General features: G+C 38.1%; 1 protein-coding gene across 2 annotated transcripts in view; it reads left to right on the top strand.

Annotated features, from left to right (window-relative positions):
• The first annotated feature begins 1,361 nt into the window (after positions 1-1,361).
• LOC102238126 (delta-type opioid receptor-like) overlaps positions 1,362-15,618 on the top strand; it is an 80,370-nt gene continuing 66,113 nt past the window's right edge. The window contains exons 1-3 of one of the 2 annotated variants that reach the window (XM_023338982.1): positions 1,362-1,472; positions 1,558-1,701; positions 12,252-12,465. In XM_023338982.1, coding sequence (XP_023194750.1) covers positions 12,278-12,465 — 188 coding nt within the window. In that variant the 5' untranslated portion in view covers positions 1,362-1,472; positions 1,558-1,701; positions 12,252-12,277. Of the gene's footprint in view, positions 1,702-12,251; positions 12,466-15,618 lie in introns of both variants that reach the window. The other variant, XM_023338988.1, reaches the window with a different exon arrangement.

Here is a 15,618-nt window from a genome sequence, read left to right as displayed (position 1 = left end):
ACATTTTGACACTTGCTATAAAATAATGAGGTAGGTACATTAACTGGCATATTTTTTATGGTTTCAGGGCAGATATTTTACATAGCTTTAACAACAACATTGGCTGGTGCAACACCTGTAGTGAGACGTCCACCTGCCAGGATGGCTGCATGACCCAGAGGGCTGGCCAGGGCGACTGGTGATGACATCATGTGTTTACAGATCTCCAATTCCATTACGTCTTGACTTGTTTACGACTGATGGCAAGACGGAGCAGGAGATAGACAGACAGATTGGGGCTTCAGCTGCTGTAATGGAGGCGCTGCTCCGGTTAATTTACTGGTCCATCTACGTTCTGACTCTCAGCTATGAGACATTGATCATGTCCAACAGAACAAGAATCAGTTTACATTCTGATTTTGGCTAGTGGGAGGTTGAGGTTGGGGCTTTGGCTTGTACAGCTTATCTAAATCCATACCACATTATCTTAAAGACGTTTGAACCCAAACTTTGACTAGACCTCTCCAAAACCTTCATTTTGTCCTTTTTAAGGCCATTGAGAGGAAGACTTGCTGGAGTTCTTTGGACCATTGTACCACTGCACAACCCAAGTTTGGTTGAACTGACGCTTGCCGACTGATGACTGAAAAATTCTTCTTCTGGATTTTTTGCAGAAACAATCTTTTCTGCAAAACATTCCACTTAATGTGGAGAAGCAGCACTGAGAGCAACTCATATAATGATGCAAAGCTCTAACAGGTGTTTGCTAATTACTGCTGGCTAGTCTGAAGGAGCTGAGTGGGAGAGTCACAGGGGAGGGCCGCTCTGTGAGATCGAAGCTTGTAAACTGCAGCTCAGAGGAGGAGCTTTGTCCTCGAAGGCGGAGCTAGGTCCACCCAGGCGTTTTTCACAGCTGAATGGTTGCCATGGAGATAAAAGGATTTCTCAAACATGCATCAAAGAATCAAGGAATCACTCCAGGTATGTTTTTGAAGAGGGAATAACAATATAGCATGTGAACTAAAAAAGGTTTTAAGCTTCTTCTTGGTTAAAGTCATTGACTTTGTGTATAATTATTTCTTGTGTCCTACCCTGTCAGACCTTTTGTCCCACAGCCACAGGTTCTTCATGAAGTCTGAAATGTATTAATCTACAGACCCCTTTTACCAAAAATGTATATATATACATACATATATATATATGTGTGTGTGTGTGTGTGTGTGTGTGTGTGTAGGTGTGTAAACAACAGTTGGAACACAAAACAGAGCACACAGGTTATGCTACAGCAGGGATGGGGGAGACGGAGAGGAGGGAGTGGTTGAGCAAACCTCCATCGATCAGAGGGAAGGAGAGAGAGGCAGGACAAGCAGCTCCACTCTGCGTGTTCAGCCCTCCGGACTCCTTCTTCCTCCTCCTCCTCCTCCTCCTCCCGTGGCTTTCTGCCTGCTGATGCTTACTGGAGGTGAAGCTGCGTTTCTCTTGCTTTCATCCCGGTAAATTCATCCCGGATCGACCTCAGTTTTTCCTCCTTTTTTAAAATTTTTATTTGCATTTTTGACCTGCCATCTCTGATGACAGCTCAGGTGATCAGTTGGTTACCAGACAAACCCTGAGTGAGACGGAGCGATTCAGACCCAGAAGAGTCCACGGGAACACGGAGAGGGAAGCTGCAACTTCTCGGGATCGTGTCCGCCGCTCGGAACTCAGATTCTATCGGAACCGGTAAGGGCGGATTGTGCGCAGCCTGCCGCAACAAAGCAATTTGTTTCCCATCTCTCTCTCTCTCTCTCTCTCTCTCTCTCTCTCTCTCTCTCTCTCTCTCTCTCTCTGATATTATGGTGTGTGTGTCCCGGACCACCGCAGCGCGCGCTGCAGGAGAACACGCGCCCCTGCCCGGGTGTATTCCTGTCGTTGTGTTTACGTCGCGTGCTGCTTCAGGTGAAAGGTTGCCACGAGCGAGATCCACAGCGCGTGACACGCCAGTAAAGTGTTGCATCCGCGTGCTCGTGGAGCAAATGGTGTTTGTTTCCAGAGAGCTCGGTGTGTGTAAGAGCTCGTCTAATTGTCCTGCTGTTGTGTTTTAGAGCCCCGTTGAAAGGCAGACGAAGCTGGAAGTTTGGAAAGTAAATTTACTTTGAACACCTGTCGGGACTGACGTGCACCTTCTGTTTTCTGATTGGACAGAAGGCTATTGTTACTGTGGCGTGTACACAATTGGTGTTTTAATTATGAGCAGATTGATGTTTATGCTTCCCAAAACGTCATAAAACCCCACAAATCACCGCTGCACAATTGTGAAGGAAGTCACAAATCTAATTGATTAATTTGAACTAAATCTTAAACTTAAATAATTCAGGGTCAGAGGTGGCGACAAGGTCTGCAGGGAGTTTGTTCCAGATTTAATCTAAATAGATCTGATCCAGCCCTAATAAATTCACTTTATTTATATGACACCTTTTCAAAACAGAATTATAACATCACAGGAATACAATTTTAAAAATCTAATTATACAGACAGATTCTCTGCAATCCCTCACACCAAGCAAGCATGTGGTGACAGTAGAAAGCATCATCTCTATTTTAGCAGGAAGAATAATCCAACAACTTAATGTTTCTGCAGGGGAACATCTACTTTCTATCCTTTTTTTGTTTCTTCACCTACAGAAATGCTGTCAAAAGATAAGATCTGTACAGTACAATCAAATCTATAGATTTAAAACAAGACAATGAGAAACAACTAGAAGTCAGTGGTTCTCAAACTGTCACAGCTTTTACTTTTTTACAATTTATTCATCACAGAGACATTCCTAATTAAATCAAAGCTTAAGATGTTAATTTGCAGTCATTTGTAAATTAATCATGCTGATTGAACCTTTATGACATATCAGGGGACAATTTGCTTACTATTAAATACTTTGCAGTGAACTTTAATTTAAAACATAAATGTGAATCATTGATTTTTTTAACTATGAATTATTCTGTGTATGACCAGTCATGTTCTATAAAATTTAAGAGTTTACAATACTTTATTGATGTAGCTTTAAATAAATCACAAAAAACCAACTGATAATTGATCTCATATTTAATGACTATTTAAAAAAATCACATGACTTGTCTAAGCCAATCAAAACAGAGACAGACCTACGAAGCTGTTGGTCATTTGGCAACATAACATCAGTTTAGTTTTCAATTTTCACAAACTATGTAAATAAACTGTCATAAAAAAGGTGAAGTATGAGTCATTTATTTAACTGAATATTAAAATTTAAAAAATGTATTACAGCCCTTTTTCCGTTAATTTTAGCGCTGACCTCTATGAAAGCAAATTGACTCTTTTGAAGAATTATCGACACAAATAAGTATTTTAATGGTGATTTCTTAGAGCAGACAATATAGAGATTATAGAAAGTTATTTTGAATCCTCTTTTATTAAACTTGGTGCAAAATGCTCCCTGCTGGGTTATGAATTCAGATCCCATAGTAGACAGCGCTATTTTGCATAATAAAAACTGGTTATTACGAAATTAATTATAAAACTCGTAAGGGTAAGAAATAGCAATGGGGCGAAATCATCAGCACTTTACATAAAAAAACAACAACAAAGGAAAAAGCTTTAGTTTGCTAGTTAAAATTCAGATTAACATCAAAACTTTTACCTTCAGCTTTTTAATAGATTTCTAATTTCAAGTGACCAAAACTGTAGAGCTTTTCATACAAGAAATGAGATGAGAAATAAAATAGGAAATCTTTGTGAAAACTGAAACATTTTTATAGGATTAATTAGCTAAAGAATAACAATTCTAACTTCAGAACAACCTTTCTATTTTCTGCCAAATGTAATTTAATTATTATTTAAAAAAATGAAATTCATAATTGACCTCCATCCCTCACATATTAACGAGCAGCATGTATTGTTGTTTTATTTTTCTTGTGGATAAATAAGTTAAATATGTCAGAAATACAATATTGCACATCTCTGCTCTAAAAGAAAATAATGAATATCTTTAAAAGATATATTTTTGCAGGAATTAAATTCCCTGGATTCTCTGCATACCTTAAATTTATCTGAACGTGTGCCTGCCTCATGCTGCTCGTCAACCTGCAGTAAGGGTCCTTCAAAGAGACGAAGCTTGCTGGGTAATTGCTACTATTTCACTGCATGATTACATTTTGCATCTTTAAGCATTTTAAGTCTCTGTGAGGTGGGAAAATATTTTGAATGTGGAGAAAACTCAAGTATGAGGGGCCGTTTAGGACAAAATTTACGTTTTGTCTCTCACACACTACCAAAAACTCTCGCATACTCCAAAAAAATAGCCTCGCACACTCCAAAAAATTACGTTTTGTCCCTCACACACTACCAAAAACTCACGCATACTCCAAAAAAATAGCCTCGCATACTCAAAAAAATTACGTTTTGTCTCTCACACACTACCAAAAACTCTCGCATACTCAAAAAAATTACATTTTGTCTCTCACACACTACCAAAAACTCACGCATACTCAAAAAAATAGCCACGCACACTCAAAAATTACTCGCGCACATTCAAAAAATACTCAAATTGCGTATACACACACTACTAAAATGTCACACACACACACACAAACGTTAACTTTCTCGCTCACATACACTACTACCAGCTCGCTCACATACAGACGTTTATCTCTCACATACACAAGACTAAAGTTGAACACACACACAGTACTAAGACTCGTTTTATGAATGTGTGAGAGCGACACTCTTTATGAATGTGTGAGAGCCAGACTCTTTTTGAATGTGTGAGAGCGACACTCTTTTTGAATGTGTGAGAGTTGTCACGGAAGAGGCGGGGCATAATTTTTGGATCAAACTGCGCATGCGTAGATCCTAAACTATAAGTTTCGATTGTTGACTCACTGTATGTTCTATTACTTAGTATATTTGTGCTTTTAAATATATATAGAACGTTTAACTTTCTTGTAGATTAAATGTGCTATAGAAATAAATGAATCTGATTGATTGATTAAAAAGAGCAAAATTGCTGTAGTACAATCTGTCCACTGGGTGCCAGTATTACAGGAATTATTAACCGGCGCCAACTAGTGCCGAAGAAGAAAGAGTTTGCTATACCGAACATGGCTAACTCTAATTCGAAACGAGAGAGAATTGGTCAGGCAGCTGCCATTTTAAACACCATTCTATCTTCTCCGGAGGCAACCAGCACTTTGACAGGCGCATTAAACGATTCAACGACTGCCCGCAGTGCTACAATCTGGCACCCAGTGGACAGATTGTACTACAGCAATTTTGCTATTTTTAATCAATCAATCAGATTCATTTATTTCTATAGCACATTTAATCTACAAGAAAGTTAAACGTTCTATATATATTTAAAAGCACAAATATACTAAGTAATAGAACATACAGTGAGTCAACAATCGAAACTTATAGTTTAGGATCTACGCATGCGCAGTTTGATCCAAAAATTATGCCCCGCCTCTTCCGTGACAACTCTCACACATTCAAAAAGAGTGTCGCTCTCACACATTCATAAAAAGTCTCGCTCTCACACATACATAAAACGAGTCTTAGTACTGTGTGTGTGTTCAACTTTAGTCTTGTGTATGTGAGAGATAAACGTTTGTGAATGTGCGAGCTGTTAGCAGTGTATGTGTGCGAGAAAGTTAACGTTTGTGTGTATGTGCGCGAGCTGGTAGCAGTGTATGTGAGCGAGAAAGTTAACGTTTGTGAATGTGCGAGCTGTTAGTACAGTGTATGTGAGCGAGCTGATAGTAGTGTATGTGAGCGAGAAAGTTAACGTTTGTGTGTGTGTGTGTGACATTTTAGTAGTGTGTGTATACGCAATTTGAGTATTTTTTGAATGTGCGTGAGTAATTTTTGAGTGTGCGTGGCTATTTTTTTGAGTATGCGTGAGTTTTTGGTAGTGTGTGAGAGACAAAATGTAATTTTTTTGAGTATGCGAGAGTTTTTGGTAGTGTGTGAGAGACAAAACGTAATTTTTTTGAGTATGCGAGGCTATTTTTTTGAGTATGCGAGAGTTTTTGGTAGTGTGTGAGGGACAAAACGTAATTTTTTGGAGTGTGCGTGGCTATTTTTTTTGGAGTATGCGAGAGTTTTTGGTAGTGTGTGAGAGACAAAACGTAAATTTTGTCCTAAACGGCCCCTCATACTCAAGTGCTGGTCTCCTCCTTTTCTGTTTTTAAGGATTCCTGATGACATGAGCAGCTTTAGTTTTAATTTCACCTTTTCTAAATGTTTTTCCTTCAATTATATTCAGGGTGGCAGCAGCAACAGTTGAATTGCAGTTTTCAGAAGTCATCAATCATTACTGTTTTTATTTTAAGCATAATGCTCATGTAACCCATGTTGTTTGGGGCAACCAGATACTTTTAATAACTGACGTTTTGTCTTTGACGGTTTGTCTCCTGCCATCCACTCTAGTACTAAGGTTGAAATCCTGTGAGATTTTGTGGGATTTGAGTTTTTAAAAGTGGGGCAGTGCCTGTTGTTTAACAGGGAAGTTAAGGGCTGGCTGCTGCAGGTGCTCTTTAAATTGTTTTAAATGATTTGTTTTTCGTTTTTGACTATGGTATTATCACTGATATGCCTACAGTTTCTAGATGCCTCTAATCTTCAGTAGAAAGAATTTTCTTGGACTTAGAAACTGGAAGAAACGAACTGGTGAGTGTTTGTCCTGTTGTTAGGATTATGCTAATGCTAACATTAGCATGCTATGTTAAAGCTGATGCTATGTTTTGGTGTTGAATTGTGACCATTGAGCAGATTTGTTCAGTACTGTTTGATGAAAGAGTTGTATATTGTCTGATGGTTGAACATTTAACATTCAGTTCTATTATTAATGAAGATGAATAATCTGTTTGAATTAATGCCATGATGCTGGGTTATGATAACCAGTTAAGGGAATCAGGTATATGTTTGTATATTTCCACTTACTTGTAAGAAGGAAGTGTTTATGGCATTAATAATGATTTGATATTGACTAATATTAAGGAAATGAACTTACTGTTGGTCCTGTGTGTTCAGGCCCGGTCCATTTGATGGTCAGCCACCAGTAGCCCGGTGGCAGAAGGAACCTGGAGGTTAAACTGCTGGATCTCCAGCCGGTCCAACACTTTTTCTGAACTGATTCTGTTCAACATCTAAACCTGCTAAAGACTCATTCAGACTTTTGGTTTTTGGTCCAAAATCGGTTTTGGACCAAAAACCACATGGACACTTTTGAAAGAATTCAGTAATTAACTTCTTTGGAAATATTTGTGGTTAATGCAAAATGTAACCAGTTATTTGTTGATGAAAGTTTAACCTGTATATATTGTAAATATTTTTCTAACCAAAGTATAAATCACCTTTTTTCTTTTTTTATGTTGTGTTGAAGATGACACTGATCCTCCCTGAGTCGTATCTTTAAGTCTTCTGATAAATTGCCTCTCACTTTAATTACTTATCACCTTATTTTAAATTGATTGCTGCAGCATAAATGCTGCACTTACAACCACATTTAATGCTAAAATGCACAACAGGGTTTTATAAATCTGAGCAATTTGATGTTGAATTTTGCTATTTCATCCATTTCCAATGCAGTTGATACGCAATTGGCTGCCACCATCCTAAGAAAGGATTTCACTCTAAAAGACCTTTTCTTAAGGGGCTTGAATTACACCAATCAGTTCTTGTTCCAGTTCTGTTTGGGAATTCAATTGATTTCATTAACAGAGACTGCAGGTTTGAGTTCTCCTGGCTCCTGGTTGACATTTTATGATTTATGGATTTGATTGTGTGGCTTGTGTTTGTATTGAACTGGATGGTATGCAACTGGATTTGAGTCTGAAGCTGATTGCATTAGCTCCACTTGTAACTGGATTGTTCTGGAATGAATTTAACTGGACTAATTGGATTGGATGTAACTGGATTTGAATTTGACCTGTATGATTTTTTTTTTTGTTTGTTTTTGTAAAGTGTCTTGGAGGATTCTTGATGGTAATTGGTTTTATTCTAAATAAACTCAGCTGAAGTGAATGGTTTCCCCGGTCTGATAAGCCTGTGAAGTTGCAGAACCAGTCTGCTTTGTTGTTGCTAGCTAAGGATTGATGCAACAAACCGCTGCCTCTCTGAAAGCTTCAGTATCAGCCTTAGACACAACAAAAAGAAACACTGCATAACATATTTACTGCTTTAGAGACGTGAAACAGGAACAATATTCTTGTTTCTACTTGACCTTAGGCATTAAAACATCTGTAAACACATGGACAGGTTGAAAATAAGCAGAGACTGTGACTTCCTCTGGTTTACCTGAACTGTTTGGGCTTATTAACAACTGTTTGTATTAGATGTTTCCTCTGAGGAGGCAGTGAGCTGATCCAATGTTTGGTGCCATGTACCTGCAGTCTCCTTTTCCTGATAACATTGGTGTAGCTATATTTAGTTAGCAATATTTATTCCTTGCCTGTCTGTGTTTAATTTTCATCCCAGTTTTCTTCTGTTATTTCTCTAAAATGCAACTGTTTGGGCTTCTTGACATCTCCTTTACAAATGTAGCAAAAGTTTTATTGCTGGTCTTAGTAGTGTGCTGCGGTATGTGTAGTTGCTTCTTTTTTTTCTCTCCAAATAATACAATCAAGCACTCGTCCTTTAAAACTTAAATTGTTCATTGTTTACTGAATATCTGATGAATTTCAAAGACTCACAGGCACAGCAGCAAAAACCATTTCTTCATTTTCTATATCTAGAAAGAATAGTGTCCCCTAGTGGCTCAATTGGAGTGTTGCACAAAACAATGAAATCATAGGAGTCATTTCTGGCTCTTGTGAGCTGGTTGTGTATACATGCATGTAAACCGACATTTTTAGTACATGGAAATCAGGAACTCTTCTCGAGAATAATAAAAAACAAATGAAGTCATGCATTGTTTTATTTAAAATGACAACAGAAAATGTTGGTGTCTACACACTCAAAATGTTATTTTACACTTTATTTACTATTACTAATTACACTTTCTGAGCCATTTGAAACAAGGTTTGTTGCAATAGGTTGTCAATTTGTTTCTTCATTTTATTTGTTTCACTTTGGCTGTTATGCTGCTAATTGCGCTTCATCTGAAGTTTAATTATTTTAGAGAAAATCACTTCAAGTACTGGGTGCACTTTAATTTTTTTCAGATATCTGAACTAAAATTCAAAGGTAATGAAAATATGTACTGACACCAATAAGTCCTGAAAGAATGGAAAACGCAACATCACTCGCTGGGAGTAATTCCTGGCTTGTCAGCCATGATTACATTCTTCACTGTTGGTGATAGAAATTTTACATGACACAGTGAAAAATGGTTTATTAAAATACAACAAATATTGAGAGCAAGCAACTCTTAGTACTAAGAGTTGAGAGCATTAATGAGTTTGCACATTAAATGTGTTGTCAAGTGCAAGATGTCACGTTGTTGCATCATCAAAACCAAAGCATGAACAAATGGTCTTTAATTTGATGTTTTCAGTCTTAGTCGAAATTATTCATACGCTCATCAACAGGAATGTCATTTGATTTCATGGATCCCAACCATGATGCTGCAGCTACACGGCTGCCTTGCAGGAAGAAGGTTCTGGGTTTGAATCCCAGCCTGGGGTGTTTCTGCATGGAGTTAGCATGTTCTCCCTGTGCATGCCTGGTTCTGCAGGTGTTCTCCTCTCACAGCCCAAATCTGTTAGGTTAATTAGTCTATCCAAATTGGTTGTCAGTCCATGTGTGTCTGTGTGATGGACTGATGTATGACCCCGCCTCTCCTAATGACTGGTGGAGGTATTCACTGTGATGGATGGATTTTAATCACTTATTTGAACTCTTTTATCTCTTCTGGGTAAAAAGATGATGCAACAGATTATTTTAGTAACAGAGTTTGGTGTGCAAGTTTGCTTTTGTTGTGATTTTGTTTGTAATCCACACAAGGGATCTTACAGGCTCAAATATATACACACACCCCACTGATATTTGACTAAACATACTTTAACAAACTGCACAGAAATCAACACTTGGAATAATCCTAGTTAATATTCTGCCTTCCTTCAGAATTGGTAGAGCTCATTTAAAGTGACTTCTTGTCACAGACCAAGCTTTGAAATAATACATTTTCAAAAGTTTTCCAAAGTCATCTTTGATGGGCTTTTGATTATTATGCTGTTTTAATGCCCAACAGTGTCTCTGTTTCAATTGTTGATTTTAGTTCAGTTAAACTGTTTATTCTGAAGCTACATATAGATTGGCCAGGTTAAAGCTGCAGTATGTAACTTTTATAAAAAATATTTTTTACATATTTGTTGAAACGGTCACTATGTCGTGACAGTGTGGTAGAAGAAGAAATGCAGCTTCTCTTCTTTCTCCCAGTGCTGACGACCACAGTTGATCAGTGGATGTAAATTTTTGACCTTCTTTGTTGTTGTGAAAACATGACATGAACAATGCTGAACACAACAGAGTAGGGTTAAAAGAATTAATCAGATTAATCACGATGAATCATTTACTGAAGTAATTGTCAATTAATTTAGTAATTGATTAATCGTTAACTGGATTAAACAAACTCTAGAAAAAGGCTGTTCACATGTTAGAAGTTTTTGTGTATCCTTTGTACTCTAGTGAAGTGCTATGTCATTGAATTTTAGGCAATAACATTTTTTTGTCCTATTTAATAAAAGAACTAAGTGATTTATGCATTTCTAATAATGTATAAAAAAAGACTTAAATGGTAAATTGATTTTTTTAATTCAATCGATCAATTGTCTGAATAATCGATTAATAGATGACTATCTAACAGTTAGTTGCAGCCCTTCAAAACCTTCCACTGCATTGATTTGAAGTGATTTAAAGTGAAGTCCAGATATCCGTCACCATGTGCTGAGACCTGCACTCATGCTCACCCAAACACGAGAGTCATTAATGTTGCTTTGTCCTCTCACACGTACCTAAAGTGTGATACAGCAGCCCACCCAGCGCGGCGTTGCAGCCTTACATGGAAACACACTAAAGGCTCTAACTTTAACTCCTTATTCATCAAAGCTCAGGCAGCCAAAACACACAAATTCACACACACTGCTGCTGCAGCAGAGCCTGCAAAAACAAAACCTGCCGTGTGTTTTTAAAAACTCTGGACAACAAGAGACCAGGCCGGAGTGGAAAACGATGTGGACAGATTTGGAGGGAAAAGTGAAGAAAGAGTGTAGGAATGGATTCATACTGGAGTGTATTTAGTGCCTGAACCCGGAGCTGAGCAGTAACCCAGGGAAATTCAGCTGCACAGTGAAATTACTTTGCTGTTTTTTGATGTGATGAATATTCATGACTCGCAGGAAGATGGAGGCTGGTGGTTCATGGAGTCCTTTTGATGTATTGCTGATGCAGGCTGCATGCAGCGGTGTTGCAGTGTTTCCCATAGAATTAGATTGTTCTTGTGGCAGCAGCTGATGTCGGCGGTGGGAGGCGCGTGTGTGATCAGACAGAGCCTCACACACACCTGAATATGTGGCTCCTACTGTTTATAAAGTCTCCACGGTGAGAGCTTTATTTGCCTTAACAATATGTTCAGCTGCCTCCTGTTTACTACATAAATACCGATCCCACACAACCTGCAAATAGTCTTAGTTATTTAGAGTAACATTAACTAGAACAGTTGGTTTAAGCTAGTGGACGACCAGCCTGCCTGTTAATTTTTCTATAGCATATAACTCCAGATTATTGCAGAGAAATATGCCAATTCATGGAGTATATCTAAAATAATCAGAAAAAATGACTGCTTGGAGCTGAAATACGTTGGCACTATGCTACGTGTTGTTCTTGGTGCTGATTGGCTGTACCCCAACCAAAAAAGGTAGACTGCAGATATTAGCTTCCATGACATCATGACATAAATATATGTTAATATGCTTTCATACACAGCTTCAATACATGCTCACACAGCAAAAACCAAACGGTTGTTGACAGTTGTGAATGTTCAGAGTGAAAAATGTCTCAAATTTGCTGCTTGGAAATTTGAACATCAACCAAAATTAAAAATATTGACCTGGCATTTAACAGAAACTGTTCAGTTATCAGTCAGTGGGGTAAGGAAAATGTGAAATACACAGAGTATGTAAACATCTGGCCTCAATCATTGTTGTCAGAAGTTCTCAAAACTGACATTGAAAAGCAGATCATCATAATTAAATCTTTCTTTGTGGCTTGCAGCATGCTAGCTGTGGCACTGACGTGTTTTTCCTGTCTCTGTTGTCCAGGAGCGCCGTCTTCATTTCATCCAGACATGGATTTCCTGGACCTGCGGTTCTTCAACAGCTCCTTTTTCAACGATAATTTCACCGATGACTTCAACAAGACAGAGACAGACGCCCTGCTGCCAGCGGGCTTCAGGGTCACCATCGTGGTGGTCTACATGATTGTCTGCGTCTTCGGCCTGGTGGGGAATTTCCTGGTCATGTACGTCATCATCAGGTGAGCCGAGAACGCTTTCTTCATTTTAGCAGGTTTTTTTTTACAGTGATGCATGTCTAGCAGCTAAACCAAGCATGAAATGCAAACAGGCCACTTTTTTACCATTTCATTTCATGCTGGTAAGTATGTATCAGAAGCAGGTTAATTTCATTTTATAAATAATAAATCTGAAATTAAATTGAAAAATCTTATTTAGCTTTTATTTTGTAGTGTGAGACTGAAACTACTGTGACAAAGCAAAACACCTTTTTTTGTGAAACTTTTGTGTTTTGTTGTTATTTGGTGCCCAGAGGTAGAAACTTTTACTTGAGTAACTTTTTGAAAAATGTAATTTCACAAGACTGTTGACTTTACTTTTTCTAATGTTATTATGAAGATATTGCTACTTTCACTTAAGCATAATTTCTGCATAATCAACCAAATGTGAATAACTTCTCTAAATAAAGAACCATCATATTTAACCAGAAGCACAAACACAACTACTGATATGTTAAAGTGAGACTTTAATCTATCTATCTGTCCGTCTATTTTCTTATTTAGAAAAACATATTGTTACTTTTTATTTGAGTAAAAAGATACAGAAGTAATGTTTTTCTCACTGGAGTATAATTTTTGCTGCCTTGCTTCATGGACCCACTCTAACATGTCAGGTGTTTCCTCCAGGATTTCAGACAAACATTGTGGATTTGTTGTAAGTTCGGTTTTCTGCAGCTTCTGTTTGTGTATGTCTATGATTATAATATTCTTCAGAAAAAGACTCACGTCAATACAATAGTTTGCAGAACTTTAGAAAAGGCAAATATTTGGTAGCTGGAGGCTTCTATGTCACGCAGCCAAAGCAAACCAACAGGAAGCTCTGACCATGCTTTAGAGCAGGATGCTTTAGCTTGGCAGTAAAGTTCAGAAAAATGTGAGTTTTTGTCATATTCAGCCTTATACTTGTGAAATGTTCTATCAGGTTCAAACCAGGACTCAGGCTGGATACAATTATGTTTATTTTAAAGCTAAATGTTCTCTGTAAACTGTGAAAACCACCCATAGCTTGTGGTGACCAAAATGTCAGTCAAAGTGTGTCACTCTGAAAGGTTTTGAGCCGTTTCCACATGACAACAAGCCTCATCACACAATGTCACCATCTGAGGATCCTACACTTAGCTTTCAATTCCTGCAAAGAGTCATTGATAAATATCTGAGTTCTCCGAACGGCTTGTACAATGTTTCTTCACAAACTCGCTCAACAGGCCACTTCTTTGTTCCCCATCCTGGTGTGCAGGATGCAGGATGAGTTGTCTGGTGCATTTGCCCTAAAGGTGAATGCAGTTGTGTCAGCTGGGAATCGCCTCCGCTCCCTCGTGACGCTCTGAAAGGATAAATAGGCATCGCTAATGGATGGATTGAAGAGATTTCTTCTCAGTCTCTCACTTTCTGTTACTTCTTTCATATAAACGTGTAATTTCTCAATCTGATTAAGAATCTGTGTCTAATTTGCTGGTTCCAGCTCTGTCAGACAATAACATCACAAAGTCCAGACAACAGTTTGGAAAAAGGACAAGAAGCATTTTTTATTTCTACCGTCGCAAAGATTTCCAATTTTACCTGTCTTTTTTGAAGGTACCTTTTATTAGTGATTAATATTCAATTGAATTTGATTCCACACAGTATTTCTGAATTATATTGAATCCAATATTAGTATTTCTGTTAGGGCTGATAACTGATATTTACCAATACTATATATATATATATATATATATATATATATATATAAATACTCATTTTTCTATGCTTTCTTCTTACCTTTTCATCAACATGGAAAAAATGACCATATCACTGTATTCATCACCGCTTCTCTGCTTCAATTACACTACCCACAATCCTTTGCTGCATCACTGTCACATGACCTACCTCTTCCATTTCCCCTCCAGAATCAAACAGCGACAAGATGGATGTAAATATTGGTTGTCAATATTGGCCCAGTTTCAGTTTCATTTATTGAGTCGGCACCGATATGTTAAAATATGACTAATGTACTGATACCGATGTTATATAAACGGTCAAAAAAAAAAATTATATCAGTTCATTCATTTAAGTTTGATTTGAAGGCTAAACTATTAACTATGTGACTCATAAACAGCTTCTTCCTTAGTGAAATTTTGAGTTTACTTGCTGGTTGAGTTAATGAATTTAGCCTTTTTTTTAAAAGTGTCCTCATTGAAGAAAGTCAAAGAAAAGACTAAAGGAAACTATACAAACAAATAAAGAACAACATTCAGTTAAGATAAATTGGATTCATCCTTTTTAAGCACATTGAAAGAAGCAACACTTAACCTACAATCTCACGTCCTTTGAAAGCAGAAATGCGTTCTGACTGACACAATGCTCTTCCTTTTTGAGAGAATTTGGTTAAATAACCTGCCAGTTACATCGCTGTGGAAGAAAAACTCTCTTTTGCATACCAAGTGCAACTGAAATTTTTCTTTCCCCCGATACATACTTAAAGTTTTGTCTCTGCTGGTGTGCCTGCATGAGGTAGAGAGAAAAACGAGCAAACAAAAGTCAGGGACAGAGCTGCGACGGTCACGTGTCGAATGTGAAACATTCGCCGACTGTGGGAGGCCAGAACGGAGAGGAGAGCGCCACGAAGGCAGGAAGTCTTAGCAGTAGTTGAGAAATGGCTCATGCTGCTGCTTAACCTCAAACTGAGAGGGAGATTTACCAAAACTAAAAAGCCAGAAACACGCCAGGTGGAGCTCCGTGTCACAGGTACAGGCGATGGAGAGTCAAAGGAAAAGGAAAACAGGAGCAGTAAACGTCAGGGCAACACAAACAAACTGGGATAAAACATTTCAGACAGAACAGTGCAGCAAAATAAATAACTGGTCAGTTTTGGTTCACAGTTGTAACTAAAGTGGAGATGCTGATCTTTAACTGATGGTGCATCGTCTGGGCAAAAAAGCAAACAGTACAGCATGTAAACATTAGATACTGTCTGTCAAACACGGGGGAGGAGGGCTGATGCTGTGGGGTGGGACTGCAGCCTCAGCAGCAGGACATTTTGGAGTCAATCAGTCGACTCAAACATTGACCCAAATCCACAGCACAATGGCTGGATGAGTAAAGAATGGCCCAGTCAAAGTGAAAATACTCATACATAGA

Source organism: Xiphophorus maculatus, chromosome 1, assembly GCF_002775205.1.
Source record: "Xiphophorus maculatus strain JP 163 A chromosome 1, X_maculatus-5.0-male, whole genome shotgun sequence".
NCBI classification, from domain to species: Eukaryota; Metazoa; Chordata; class Actinopteri; order Cyprinodontiformes; family Poeciliidae; genus Xiphophorus; species Xiphophorus maculatus.
This window is presented reverse-complemented; position numbering and strand designations above follow the sequence as displayed.